The 14,320-nt window shown below is 36.5% G+C and overlaps 1 protein-coding gene across 1 annotated transcript; it reads left to right on the forward strand.

Moving 5' to 3' along the window:
* The first annotated feature begins 2,507 nt into the window (after nt 1–2,507).
* On the forward strand, nt 2,508–13,941 carry Ankrd7 (ankyrin repeat domain 7). The gene is made up of 6 exons (XM_021165457.1): nt 2,508–2,908; nt 4,101–4,215; nt 4,361–4,534; nt 5,345–5,451; nt 6,004–6,141; nt 13,708–13,941. Exons 1-6 carry the CDS (start codon nt 2,664–2,666, stop codon nt 13,766–13,768), a joined length of 840 nt encoding a protein of 279 aa, XP_021021116.1. The 5' UTR covers nt 2,508–2,663; the 3' UTR covers nt 13,769–13,941.
* Nucleotides 13,942–14,320: the final 379 nt, after the last annotated feature.

Below are 14,320 nucleotides of genomic sequence, written 5' to 3' on the forward strand. Positions count from 1 at the left end.
AAGCTGGAAAGAACCCAGATGTCCCTCAACAGAGGAATGGATACAGAAAATGTGGTACATTTACACAATGGAGTACTACTCAGCTATTAAAAACAATGGATTTATGAAATTCTTGGACAAATGGATGTATCTGGAGGATATCATCCTGAGTGAGGTAACTCAATCACAAAAGATGTCACTTGATATGCACTCACTGATAAGTAGATATTAGCCCAGACACCTAGAATACCCAAGATACAACTTCCAAAACACAAGAAAATCAAGAAGGAAGACCAATGTGTGGATACTTTATTACTCCCTAGAATAGGGAATAAAATATCCATGGAAGGAGTTGCAAAGACAAAGTTTGGAGCTAAGATAAAAGGATGGTCCATCCAGAGACTGCCCCACCCGGGGGTCCATCCCATAATCAGCCTCCAAACGCAGACACTATTGCATACACCAGCAAGATTTTGCTGAAAGGACCCTGATATAGCTGTCTCCTGTGAGGCTTTGCCAGTTTCTGGCAAATACAGAAGTGGATGCTCACAGTCATCTATAAGATGGAACAGAGGGTCCCCAATGTAGGAGCTAGAGAAAGTACCCAAGAGCTGAAGGGGTCTGCAACTCTATAGATGGATCAACAATATGAACTAATCAGTACCCCCCAGAACTCATGTCTCTAGCTACATATGTAGCAGAAGATGGCCTAGTCGGCTATCATTGGGAAGAGAGGCCCCTTGGTCTTGCAAACTTTATATGCCCCAGTACAGGGGAACACCAGGGCCAAGAAATGTGAATGAGTGCGTAGGGGAGCAGGGCAGGGGGACGGTATAGGGGACTTTTGGCTTAGCATTTGAAATGTAATTGAAGAAAATATCTAATAAAAAATTTTAAAAAATGTAAAAAATTAGTTAATTAAATTAAAAAAAAAAGAAAGAAACTCAGATCTAGGTGTAGTGAGGATTTTGGTTTCTTTAAAAACACACAAATGTTGTTTTTATGTTAATATGAGGTTGCCTCAGATTGTCCACAGCATGCATGATTCATCTCATGCTCTGACAGGGGTCTGATTTTGAAAGGTGAAGATAGGTTATGTTTGGAATTCTGGGAACCCTTGAGATGGTATATCAAGAGACCCAAGAGAGATGGCAGCTGCTAATGCCCTTGCTGTTGCTGTTGCTGCTGTTTGGATGCTGTTGGTTGCTGTTTATTTCATAGAAGAAATTTATTTGCCTCAAGGAACTTGATACCCTAATCACCAGGAAGTAGTCTCATGATGTCAACACCCCTTTTCCAGTCTAGTATTCTTTCTCTCCTGCCTAGTGCTGTGGGGTTGTTGGAAAGGGATAAGGATTAGGGTGGTAGAAAGGGGGAATCTATAAAGTAGCCAAAAGTCTTTTGTTTTTTAATGGGACATATCCTAGCATGTATTTATCCTAATCAGAATTAGTGATCAGAGAAGTAAACTTGTAAGACATAAGGAAGTCAGGGGAGATTTTACTTAAGCAATGTTATCAGGTAGGCTAGAGTGTCTAGGGCACATAAGAATGATACTGGCTTTTGATAGGAATGTGGACATATAATCTACATGAAAAAGATGGCAAGATGGGTTTTTTGTTTGTTTGTTTATTTGTTTGTTTGTTATTGCTTTGGATAAGATGCAGGTAATTAGGTAGGTTTATTTGACTCGTGTAGAATTTCTCTACTGTGATTCTCAAACAATTAGGAAGCAAAGTCATTAGCCAAGGAGCTTTGAAGAGAAATGATGAAACAGTGGCGAGGAAAGGGACAACAGTTGGGGTAAGGAACTAGTTAAGTGTTGATGGACAGAGTAGCAGTCTTCTTAAAGGTCATGTTCTTGAACTGAGAAGGAAAACCGACCACATGGTGGTTCCCTTTAGTCATATTCAGAGTCTCAGAGTAGATAAAACAGGTTAGAGTTTACTAGGGCTTAGGTTTAAGGCCATAAGCAGAGCAGGCACATTTACCGACTACATTTACATGGAAGGGATTTTAATGAGTGGAATTCAGTCTCGTTAAGTAGAACACCGAGCATACAGGGAAAGGTGGACAAGGGCAGGGAAAAGCAATAGAGTTAATGAGCCTTAGCTACATTGAGCTCAGTTGTCAACGGACTTTTAATTTTTTAACTAGACAAGTTAAGGTGGAACTCGAGGGGCATGTTTACAAAGTGTGCGTGAAACTGAGATCATCCAGAAATGATAGTTATAACAAGCTATAGCACGTGACCGTGCAAGTGGAGACACCACCACCGGCAGAAATCCACCTTCTTCAACCCACATTGATTTGGTTAAATTAACTAGCGGTTATATCCATCCTTGAAGGAAAATGGGCTATACATTAATAGGTTTCTCTCCAAGACTCAGGATTTCACGGCAAGATTGTGTATGAGGCCATAATACCAAAATCAATCAAATATGAAAATCCAGTTCCGCTAACTGGATCACAATCAAGGCTGCAGCTGCGCAGTAGAAGCTCTGCACAGTTTCTAGGCAACAGATGCTCTGGTCTGGTCTCTGGCTTAGCCAGGCAAAGATTCTTGTCTACACACAAGTCTGGATTTGGTCAGATCGAGAGGCAATTGCGAACAAGGTGGCTGCGGCAGAGGACCTGAGCTGTTGGTTAGGATTCCCAGGAACATCTTACTTAGAGATCTTACCATGAAGAAGTTCTTCCCCTTCAGGGGAAAGAGGAAGACAGATGATTCTCACAGCCGCTCCTCAGAAGTGCCCATTAGCCTGGCCAATACCGCGCCGCTCAGCCTGTCCATAGGTGGAGGATATCACCTTCGAGATAAGCACTTAAAGAAACTTCATAAAGCTGCTACCACTGGCAATGAGCAGAAGCTGAAGGATTACCTTGAACGTAGGAAATACAATGTGAATGGGCGGGACAAAAGAAGCAGGTGACCGGAACCTAGGGTCTAGAGAAGACCTTAGGAGTACAAGCTGGGGCAGCTGGATGTTCCAACCATAGAGCAAGCATGTCAGGGCTGCAGAACCTGGGTGTCATTCCGTGGTTTCCTGAACAGCATCACCGTCTTTGGCGTAGGGTCACACAGGTTTTGGCTCCTTAACTCGCGAATGTTTGCTTGGCTTACTATTTTCTCTCTTACATTTGCTCTTTTGCTTCTTGGCATGCGTTGTGCCCCACGGGAGGGTGTATGTGTGTGAGGAAATTCTATCATCAAGAGGGAAATTACAAAGTCTCTAAGACCTGGAAATACCAAAATAAATAACATCGTTTTGTTTAAAGAAATTTGATAACTTTACATAACATAACAAACTTCCTTGGGCAGACAATGGTTGCCTTTCTTCTTTTGTGTTACACATTCGTGGTTTTTTTCTTTTTCTTTTTCTTCTAGACAGGGTTTCTCTGTGTAGCCCTGGCCATCCTGGAACTCACTCTGTAGACCAGGCTGGCCTTTGAACTCAGAAATCTGCCTGCCTCTGCCTCCCAAGGGCTGGGATTAAAGGAGTGCGCCACCACTGCCCGGCACACTTTCGTGTTTTTTCCTGAGACCAGAAGTGAGCACTAGATCCCCTGGAGTTTCGGAATAATGTAGCAAGCTTATTTATTTTATCACAGATTTCACATACTGCCTGGTTTACATAGTTGTTACATATATTTGCAACATTGGAAATGACAATACCACTTGTTGGGCAGAGATTGACAATACCACTTGATGGGCAGAGAAATACACAACAGGGAGAAAGACGCCTTTGACATTGCCCTTTGTACTAGTTAGGAATGTTTCTTAAGTTTTGGAGAGCAATCTGAATTGTGTTAGGGTATCTTATTTCATCATCTATTCTGAAGTCCAGATACCATTTGTTTTTCTTTTCTTTTCTGTTTTTAATCAGGAAGAAAAAAAGCCTTTTAATTTAATAGAGCTAATTTTCCTTAAAATGATATTTAATTTTCAAGACATTTTTTTAGCTTTTAAAATTCATTAAAATCAATTATAGTTAGCATAATTTTTATTGAATATAAGCAAAGATATAAAACAAATATATTGATATTTAATCTTATTGTTCATGGGTATAATAAATAATTGAGATGTATCTCTAACTTCATGTTTTCTTGTGTCAATATAGAACACCTTTGCATTTGGCCTGTGCTAATGGATATACAAATATTGTCTCTCTCTTAATTGAGAATCAATGCAAAATTAATGTCCAGGACAGTGAAAACAGAACCCCATTGATTAAGGTGTGCTCCATTTTTCTCCTTTTAAGTGGAGTGTATTTGAACACTTATCCTAGTGAAATGTCATGTTTTAAGTTGTAACAATAAACGTTCATTCATGTACCTGAAATAGGAAGTAGTCCACTCATTTACTCTTGTTCCACTGCAGGCAGTAGAGTGTCAACAGGAGAGTTGTGCTACCGTTCTTCTTCTTCATGGTGCAGACCCAAATCTGGTAGATGTTTATAGTAACACAGCTCTCCATTATGCTGTTTGTGGCCAAAATATCTCATTAGCCAATAAATTGCTTCAATATAAAGCCAATCTTGAAGCCAAAAACAAGGTAAGTGTCTACGAAACGAAATATTCATTTCAGAAATTTGTAGAGTATTATTTGCAGATAATTCAGATAGCAGAAGCATATATTTTAATGTAATGAATTTGCCAAACTGAATTGAAAGAATAGGTTATCAAAATCTGATAATTTCCTTCTTTTAAAAGTCTTTGCACTTCATTTTAGACCTTTCATTGTAAACCTTAATCCTGATATACAAAGAAATATTTCTATCGTGATAATTTTATAGCCATATCACATAAGAATGTTTGAGTTCTTTACAAATTAGTATTAACATAAAATAATAAACCTCATCTGTTAAATTGTTATTACTGCATAATAGTTATAAAGCTGAATTGAAAATTAGTTATTATGCTAAAAGTAGCCTAATTCTCCCTTTGAACTTTAGTGAATGTAACTGAAAAATAATTTTTAGAAAAGCATTTTGTCACTTCATTTCAGTGATTTTTGTGTCTTGGAGATTATTAAATAAAACTCTATAGAAACAATTATACATAATTGTATATGCATTTGAGATAATGAGACACAAAACTTATATAAATGATATTCATAACTGGATCACTTTATACCTATGATTTGCATTAAGCTTTGAATATAAATTATCTTTTAAAAATCTAGCAGCCCGACCTTTATTTGTTTGTTTGTATTTAAAATCAGATATTTTTAGGTATTAAAATCCTTTAAAAATTAAAGTATGCATTCAAGAGTTTCTTATAAACGTACTTTAAAAATTGTACTTAAATATAAAATCCACAATTAAAAATTATTTAAGTAATTATTTTGAAATAATATTTACAGGACGGTCACACTCCGCTTTTACTTGCTGTTGCTGAAAATAATGAAAATATGGTAAAATTCCTTCTGAAGAAAGGAGCAGATGTAAATGCATCAGATAAAAACCACAGGTACAGGTATAATAAATAATACTAAATAGGATGTCATGTAATTACAGTTTATTGATAATACTACATAACTATAAATATATTCATTTATTATACATCTGTGATATTTTAACCACCTGGTATGATTTAGGGCAAATTACCTATACTTCTCAAATGTTCTTTTTTTTTTTCAATCTATAAAATCAAATTGGTTAATTATTTGGGTAGCTTTAAGTCAATATCATCATTTATAATAACTTTCGAATCTTACATAGGAGCCAGAGTTGTAGTTAATGGGAGAGACGAACTAGGGTGCCCAACAGTCCCTCCTATGGAATTTTGAGACGTCTTGAAAGCAGGAGGCTTCCAGGAGGCAGGGTTTGAAAATCACTGAATCATCTGCTTCCAAGTGACTTCATGTGTTTAGGTGCCTTCCTTTGGTCTGTCATTGCTGTGCAGTTTTGATCAGCCCAGCCCAATGTTTTCCGTTTTCTCCATGACTTCCTTCTTAGGGATAGAGGACCTATATTTGAATAATAAGTTGAGAAGAATAAATTTGTGAATGTCTTGCTCCAGAACAGCCATCATGATTGCTCTGATTGTTGAACCAACAAGTTCTGTAAAACTTCTTCTTCAGCAAGATACGGACCTAGCACACAAAGATATTTATGGATTTACAGCTGAGGAATATGCTTCATTTAATGGCTTTACTATGTAAGTGACGCTTTAGGACTTTTAATAACTATATGAAATATAATTTTGAGATACACAGAGTGAGTTCTCCAAAACAACTTTTATAGGCAAATAAAATGGGGGGATATATAAGCATAAACACTGGGATTCCCAGAAATCCTTCATATCTTTGGTTATAGAATCAGTTTCAGAGTTCTCTGTTAGACGAGTGGCATTTGTCACTGCAGTGGCGCGTGGTAATGTCATGTATGCCAGGACAATTTCCTGGTGACCATTCATATTTAATTGGTAGATCAGAACAGATGGTGGATCTTCTCATCTCTTTCATTATTATGATCTTTAATAATTTACAGAATGTCTGTTATGAGTAGTTATCATTACCATTTTAATATTTACTATATCTTTCAATTAAATATTTCATAATTTTGAAAAATATTCTCATTATACTTATAAGACAAAGATTTCCATGTATAAACATGCATTCTGATTTCTAGTAGTTAATTATAAAATAAGATACAATACACTGAAATTTAATGTATAGCTAATTCATTAGCTATAGCTATAAACTAATACACACTATTTTAATTGTTATTTGTTTTAGAGGAAATTTTAAATTATACATGCTTTTTTCACTATTCTTGATCTCTACTTTCCTATCCCCCTTCTCCTATTTTCTGTGTTCCTTTTTTCTATCCCTTTCTTTCCTTCATCCCCTCTCTCCTCTCTCTCTCTCCTCTCTCCCTCTCCTCTCTCCCTTTCCCTCTCCTTCTCCCTCCCCCACCTCTCTCTACCTCTCCCTCTGTAGTTCAAGATAATCACAAACTCTCTGCATAGTCCAAGCTGCTTTTGGGTTTGTGATCCTCCCTGCACATCTTTCCCAGTGCTAGACTATAGGTTGTGCTGTACATTAAAGCCTCAATCTCATTTTTCCTCATGTTAATGTATAATTATTTGGAACTCAGGCCTTTAAATGGGTGATTATGGTAAAATAAAACCACTAGACCAGGCCTTAATCCAATCTCCTGTCTTTACATAAAAAAAGAGGCTAAGATACAAGGTGCAATACAAAGGAAGATGGTACCCAGGGAACAAGCTATGTGAAAACTCAACAATAGGACAGGCATCCACAAGGGAAGTCAGAGGACAATTTTTCTTGCCTTTCAGCAGGATAGTTTAATCTTGACCTTCTAGCTTTCAACTGGAACAGACAAACAAACCAGAACAAACAAACCAAAGCAAAGCCTCCTGTTTAAGCCACATGTCTGATACTTTGTTATGGCAGTCCAAGCAAAGGAACCCACCAACCACACACAGCCACCCTTCCCCTCTACATTCTGAATGACTTACATTTTTAACTTTTATTCTTCTCACAGATTACTACTGGACCACAGTTAACCCCTTCATCACTCCTTCCAGCCATTCCTCCTACTTCTTCTCTCCTTCATATCATCTCCTCTGTTTCCCTTAAAACAAAACAAAACAAAACAAAACAAAACAAAACAAAACAAAACAAAAAGCAGCCTAGCCCTCCTAAAGATATTAACCAAACATGGCCTAGATATTAACCAAACATGGCCTAGAAAGGCACAATAAAACTGGGTATAAACCCTCATATTAGAGCTGGGTGTGGCCACCCAGTAGGAAAAAGGGGGTACCAAAAGCAGGGAAAAGAATCACAGCTTCCACCATTAGGAATCCCAAAAGAACACACTACCATAAGGTATATGTAGAGAACCTATCTCAGACCCAAACAAAGATGTTATCCATGTTTGTTGATTCAATTTCTGTGAGCCCCTGTGAGGCCTGCTTAGTTGATTCTGTGGGCCACGTTCTCATGATGTGCTTGACTCCTCTGCTCCTAGATCTGTCGTTCTGATATTCTGCAGCATTCCCCAGGTGTGTCTTAGTATTTTGATGTGCTTTGTTCCCTTCAGTTGTTGGATGATACCAGTCTGATGATAAATGGGCACTGGTGCTATGGTAGTGGTAGCAGAACATCATTAGAAAGCATCATTGACTTGCTTTTTAAACAGTACATGTTTGCTTCTATCCTTGGTATCTGGGCTGTTATGCCTTGGTTCCTGGCCATCTATGCAGTCTCAGGCATTCAATCCCTCAAAGTCAATATGACAGTTCCTCAGAAAACTGGAATCAATCTACCTCAAAGCCCAGATATAAACTCTTGGGCATATACCCAAAGGATGCTCCAGCACATTTTACAGGCAGGACAGATTTGAGGTCGAAGGTTTTGTGGCTAGGTTCATATCTCAGTCCCACTGCTAGGAAACTTGCCTTGTTATACAAGATGGCTGGTTCAGGCTTTGCACCGCCTATTGCTAGGGGAGTTCCCTAGAATCATTTTCGTATATGCCAGAGAGTTCTAACTTCATTAGGTTTTTACCTTGCCCACAAATGTCTCCCCCCCATTACAGTCACCTCTCCTAGTACTATCTCTCTCTATCTCTCCCATCCCTACCTGATCCCTTCTGTTCCCATCTCCACCCACCCACAAAATCTATTCTATTTCCCTTTCTCAGGGAGCTCAATGTGTCATTCCCCCATCCCTAAGTTTCTCTGGGTCTGTAGATTGTATGATGATTGTCCTTTAATTAACAGCTACTGCCCAATAAATGAGTACATACCATGTTTGTCTTTCTGGGTCTGGGTTCCCTCATTCAGGATGATGTTTGCCATTTCCAACCACTTGCCTGCAAACTTGATGATGTCATTGTTTTTAACATCTTAGTTAAAATATGTAAATTGTGTAAATATAAAAAATTGTGTAAATATACCACATTTTCTTTGTCCATTCTACAGTTGCGGGACTTCTAGGTTGTTTACAGTTTCTGGATACTATGAATAATGCTGTAAAGAACATAGCTGAGCAAGTGTCCTTGCAGTAGGATGGAGTGTCCTTTGGGTACATGCCAAAGAGTGGATGATAAGCCGCCATATTGATTTCCATAGTGGCTGTACAAAATCACACTCTCACCATCAATGGAGGAGTGTTCTAGCCAGCATGAGCTGTCTCTTGTGTTTATATCTTAACCATTTGACATATGTAAAATAGAATCTCAGAGTTGTTTTGATGTGCAGTTTTCTGATGACTAAAGATGCTGAGTATTTCTTTTAAGTGATATTATTTCATAGCCATTTGTAAGTCCTGTGTTCAGAATTTTCTGTTGAAATCTGCACCCCATTTTATAAATTGGATTATTTGGTTTGTTGGTATCTAGTTTCTTGAATTCTTTATATGCTTTAGATATAAGCTCTCTATTGGGCTGTGAGATTGATGAAAATCTCTTTTAATTTTTTAATCTAATTTTTTAATCATTTTGTCCTTTTGACAGTATCCTTTTCCTTACAGAAGATTCTCAGGTTCATGAGGTTCCATTTATAGATTGATATTCTTATGGGCCATGCTATCAGTGACTTCTTTGGGAACTTGTCTCTTGTACCAATGAATTCAAGGTTGTTCCCTATCTTCTCTTCTATCAGGGTCAGTGTATCTGGCTTTATGTTGAGGTCTTTTATCTATTTGGATATGAATTTTATGCAGGGTGATAGATATGAATGTATTTGCAATAATCTCCATTCAGTCATCCAATTAGACCAGCACCATTTGGTAAAGATGCTTTCTTTCTTTTTTCCATTGTGTATTCCTGGTTTGTTAATCAAAAGTCAGGTATCCATAGGTATGTATATTTATGTCTGGGTCTTTGATTTTATTCAGTTGACCAACCTGTCTGTTTTTATGCTGATAACTATAGATCTGTGGTATAGTTTGAAATCAAGGATGATGATATTTCATTGTACAGGATTGTATTAGTTTTCCTGTGGTTTTTTTCCTTATGAAGTTGAGATTTGTCTTTGCAATGCCTATAAAAATTGTGTTAAAGTTTTGATGGAAATTACACACTCTGTAAATTGCTTTTGGTAGGATGGCCAATTTTAATATGTTAATCCTACCAATCAAGGAGCATAGAAGATCTTTCCATCTTCTGATATAGTCTTCAATTTCTTTCTTCAAAGTCTTGATATTTATTATCATACAAGTCTTTTATTTGCTTGGTTAGAGTTCCCCCAAAATACTTTATAGTATTTGTGGCTACTGTGAAGGGTGATGCTTTCCTCATTTCTTTCTCATCTGGTTTATCATTTATGTAGGAGGGCTACTGATTTTTTTTTTTGAGTTAATGTTGTATCTATCCACTTCACTAAAAGTGTTTATCAGTTGTAGGATTTCCCTGGTAGAATTTTTTTGGGGTCACTTATGTGTATAATCATATCATCTGTAAACGATACTTTGACTTCTTCCTTTCCAAATTGTATCTCGTTGATCACCTTTAGTTGTCTTGTTGCTATATCTAGAATTTTAAGTACTATATTGAATAGATATACAGAGAGTAGATAACCTCTTCTTATTCCTGATTTTAATGGAATTGCTTTTGGTTTCTCTCCATTAATTTGATGTTGGCTAAAGGCTTGCTGTAAGTTGCCTTTATTAGGCTTAAATGTGCGACTTTTATGTCTTAGCTCTCCAAGATTTTCACCATGAAGGTGTGTTGGATTTTTATCAAAGGCTTTTTCACCATCTTCTGCAATGGTCATTTGGTTATTTCTTCCCGTTTGTTTATATTGTGGATTATATTGGCTGAGTTTTATCTGTTGAACCATATCTAAATTTCTGGAAGGAAGTCTACTTAATCATGGTAGATGATATTGTTGTGTTCTTGGATTTAGTTTGCAAGTATTTTATTGAGTATTTTTGCATCAATATTCATGAGGAAAAATTGTAATTCTCTCTCTTTTTTTAACTCTTTGTGTGGTTTGGGTATCTGGGTGGGTGACTGTGGCTTTAGAAAATGAATTTGGCAATGTCACCCCTGTTTCTATTTTTGTGGAATAATTTGAGGAGGATTGGCATTTAGTCTTCTTTTAAATTTGGCAGAACTCTGCACTAAAACCATGTTGTTCCTCAGATTTTTTGGGATGTGAGATTTTTAGTGGCTGATTCTATTTTCTTAGGGGTTATAGGTCAATTTATATTGTTTATCTGATCTTGATCTAATTTTGGTAAATGGTATCTATCAAGAAAATTCTTCATTTCTTTCAGAGTTTTCTAATTTTATGGAGTATAATTTTTTGAAGTAAGACTTAGTGATTTTTCTTTTTTAAAAATTTCCTCAGTGTCTTTTGTTATATTCCACCTCCCCCCTCCCCCCTTTCTGATTTTGTTATTTTGGATATTGTCTTTCTGTCTTTTAGTATGGATAAGAGTTTGTCTATATTGCTAATTTCCCCAGAGAACAAAACTCTTTGTTTCATTGATTCTTTGGAGTGTTCTCTTTGTTCCTAATTTATTGGTCTTAGTCACATTTGATTATTTTCTGCAATGAACTTCTCTTGAATGACACTGCTTCTTTTGGTTCTAGAGATTTTAGGTGTGCTATTAAGATCTCTCCACTTTTTTAGGTACGTAGTTGGTGCTATGAACTTTTCTCTCAGCAGCCCATTTATAGTGTCCCATAAGTTTGGGTATGTTGTACACTAATTTTTATTGAATTCTAGGAATCCTTTTTTCCCCCTTCATTCCTTTCTGTACCCAATTATTTTCATTCAGTAGAAAGTTGTTCAGTTTCCATGAGTTTGTAGGCTTTCTGTTGTTTCTGTAGTTGAAAGCCAGCTTTAATCCATGGTGTTCTGATACTTCAGAGATTATCTCAATTTTATTTTGTATATTCAGACTTGCTTTGTAATTGAATATGTAGTCAATTTTGGAGAAAGTTCTGTGAGGTACTGAGAAGAAGGCATATTCTTTTCTGTTTGAGTGAAGTATTCTGTAGATATCTGTTAGATCTATTTGATTCATAATGTCTGTTATCCCCAGTGTTTCTTTTTTTGATTTGATGTCTATTTTGTTAGAAATTAAAATGGCTACATCAGACTGCTTCTTATGTCCATTTGCTTGGAAAAATCTTTACTCTGTGGTATTGTCTACCTTTGAGGTTTGTTTCTTGTATGCAGTAGAAAGATGGATCCTATTTTCACATCAATTCTGTTAGTCTCTGTCCTTTTATTGGGAAATTGAACGCACTGACATTTAGAGATATCAGTAGCCAATGATTGCTAATTCCTCTTATTTTGTTCTTGTTGATGTTGGCAATATATGTGTATGTGTGTGTGTGTGTGTGTGTGTATCTTGTGTGTGTTTGTATATTTTCCTTCTTTTGTCTTTGCTGATGTGAGTTTATTTCATGTTTTTGAGTCTATAGGATATCTGTCCAGTTCCTTCTAGCTTTTAGAGTCACTGTTGAGAAGCTGGGTATAATTCTATAATTTCTTTTGCAGTTTTTAATATTCTTTCTTTTTTCTGTATAATTAGTGTTTTAATTTTTATGTAATAGGGAAATTTCTTTTCTGATCCAATATATTTGGTATTCAGTAGGCTTCTTGTACCTGTGTAGGCATGTCCTTCTTTAGGTTAGAAACATTTTCTAATACAATTTTATTGAAAATATTTTCTGAGTCTTTGAGCTGGGATTCTCTTTCTCCTCCTCCTCTTCCTCCTCCTTATCCTCCCCTTGTCCTCCTCCTTCCTCCTCTCCTCCTCTTCTTCCTTCTCCCCTTCTTCTTCTATTCCTATTATTTTTAGGTTTGTTCTTTTCATAGTGTCCCAGATTTCTTTGATGTTTTCTTTCAGAAAAACATGTCACTTTCATTTCTTGTATTCTTTTGGTGATACTTGCATATATAGTTCCTATTTGTTTACCTAGATTTTCCATTTGCCGGGTTCCCCCAGTTTGTGTTTTTCTTAATGATTTCATTTCCATTTTCAAGGTTTTAGCAGTTTTATTTAATTCCTTTTCCTGCTTGCTAGTTTTTTCTTGGCTTCCTATTAGGGATTTATTTATTTCCTCTTTAAGGACATCTCTCATCTTCTTGAAATTGGGTTTAAGGTCATTTTTTTCCTGTACTTCTGCTGTGTTGGAATATCCAGGGCTTGCTGTAGTAGGATAGCTGGACTCTGGGGTTGCCATATTGTCCAGGAAGTTTTTTATTGAGTTCTTATGCTGGTCTCTAGTATCTAGGTTTGGAGTAATTATAGGTTTTGGTGCTGATTTCTGAGTTTGTCTTTGTTAGATATGTGTCTCCCCACTTCCTTGGTTTTTGTTTCTTCCCTGGTCTTCTGATTTTAGTGGGCTACATTTCTGATGGCCAGTGAGTCCTCTGGTCCAGTATGGGGTCTATTGGGGTTCTGGCAATCTGACTGACCTATGGGTTTCTGGAGTTCTGGGAATTGATATGGCTTCTAGTAGAGCAGGAATGTCCACAGGAGCTGTATGCTAGGATATGGTAATGGGAGGTGAGAGAATTTAAGGGAAGGTTGGGGAGTCTCCGAGTGACTTTTAGGAACATATTTGCCACACGGGTGGCAGAGAGTGGGACCACATGAAATGAAATGGTGCCTGTTAACAGGGAGACTTGAAAGGGAAAAGTAAAGGGAAATACTGGACAGAGGTTAAATTCAATGATATGAATAGAATTTTTATGAATGTAACAGTTTATGTGTACTCTCTTTTATAGGTATCATCAGATAACTGCCAATAATGAGAACAAGAAGAAAACAGAGCAAACAGCTTACTGACTGAGCAGTTTTTCTTGTTATTTTTTACTTTCTTTCTAGAAAGCATACATCCTTTTTCTTCCAAAGCAATATTTAACTATGGAATTAAAACTTACCTCTGCTTTGAAATTGTAAATCATTTTAAAGATCTTCATTAACATTTTCTGACAACTAAAAATTAAAAATTCTATGGTCTCTGGTCTCTTAAATTGTTATAAGCAGCAAACATTTGCATTTATATAGAAGGCTGGGTAGATATAAAATACCATAAAATATTAAGTTTATTAGATAGATACCTTGGATAAATACTGTTGGTAATTAATATAATCAAGTCATCATGTGAAATTAAAAATTAAGGAACAATTGAGGAACTGAATTTACCTGTATGTGCAAAAGTGATTTTGGTATTTATTTTCAAAACCACATACAGATATTTAGGCCTATAAACATAGAACACACACATACACACACATACAAATGTCTCTCTCTGCGTATGTATGTATATATAGACTTATTAGTTAGATAAAGGAATAAGTCCCAGAAATATTCTGTCTTTGCCATTAATCATGTTTT

Source organism: Mus caroli, chromosome 6, assembly GCF_900094665.2.
Source record: "Mus caroli chromosome 6, CAROLI_EIJ_v1.1, whole genome shotgun sequence".
Classification (NCBI taxonomy): domain Eukaryota; kingdom Metazoa; phylum Chordata; class Mammalia; order Rodentia; family Muridae; genus Mus; species Mus caroli.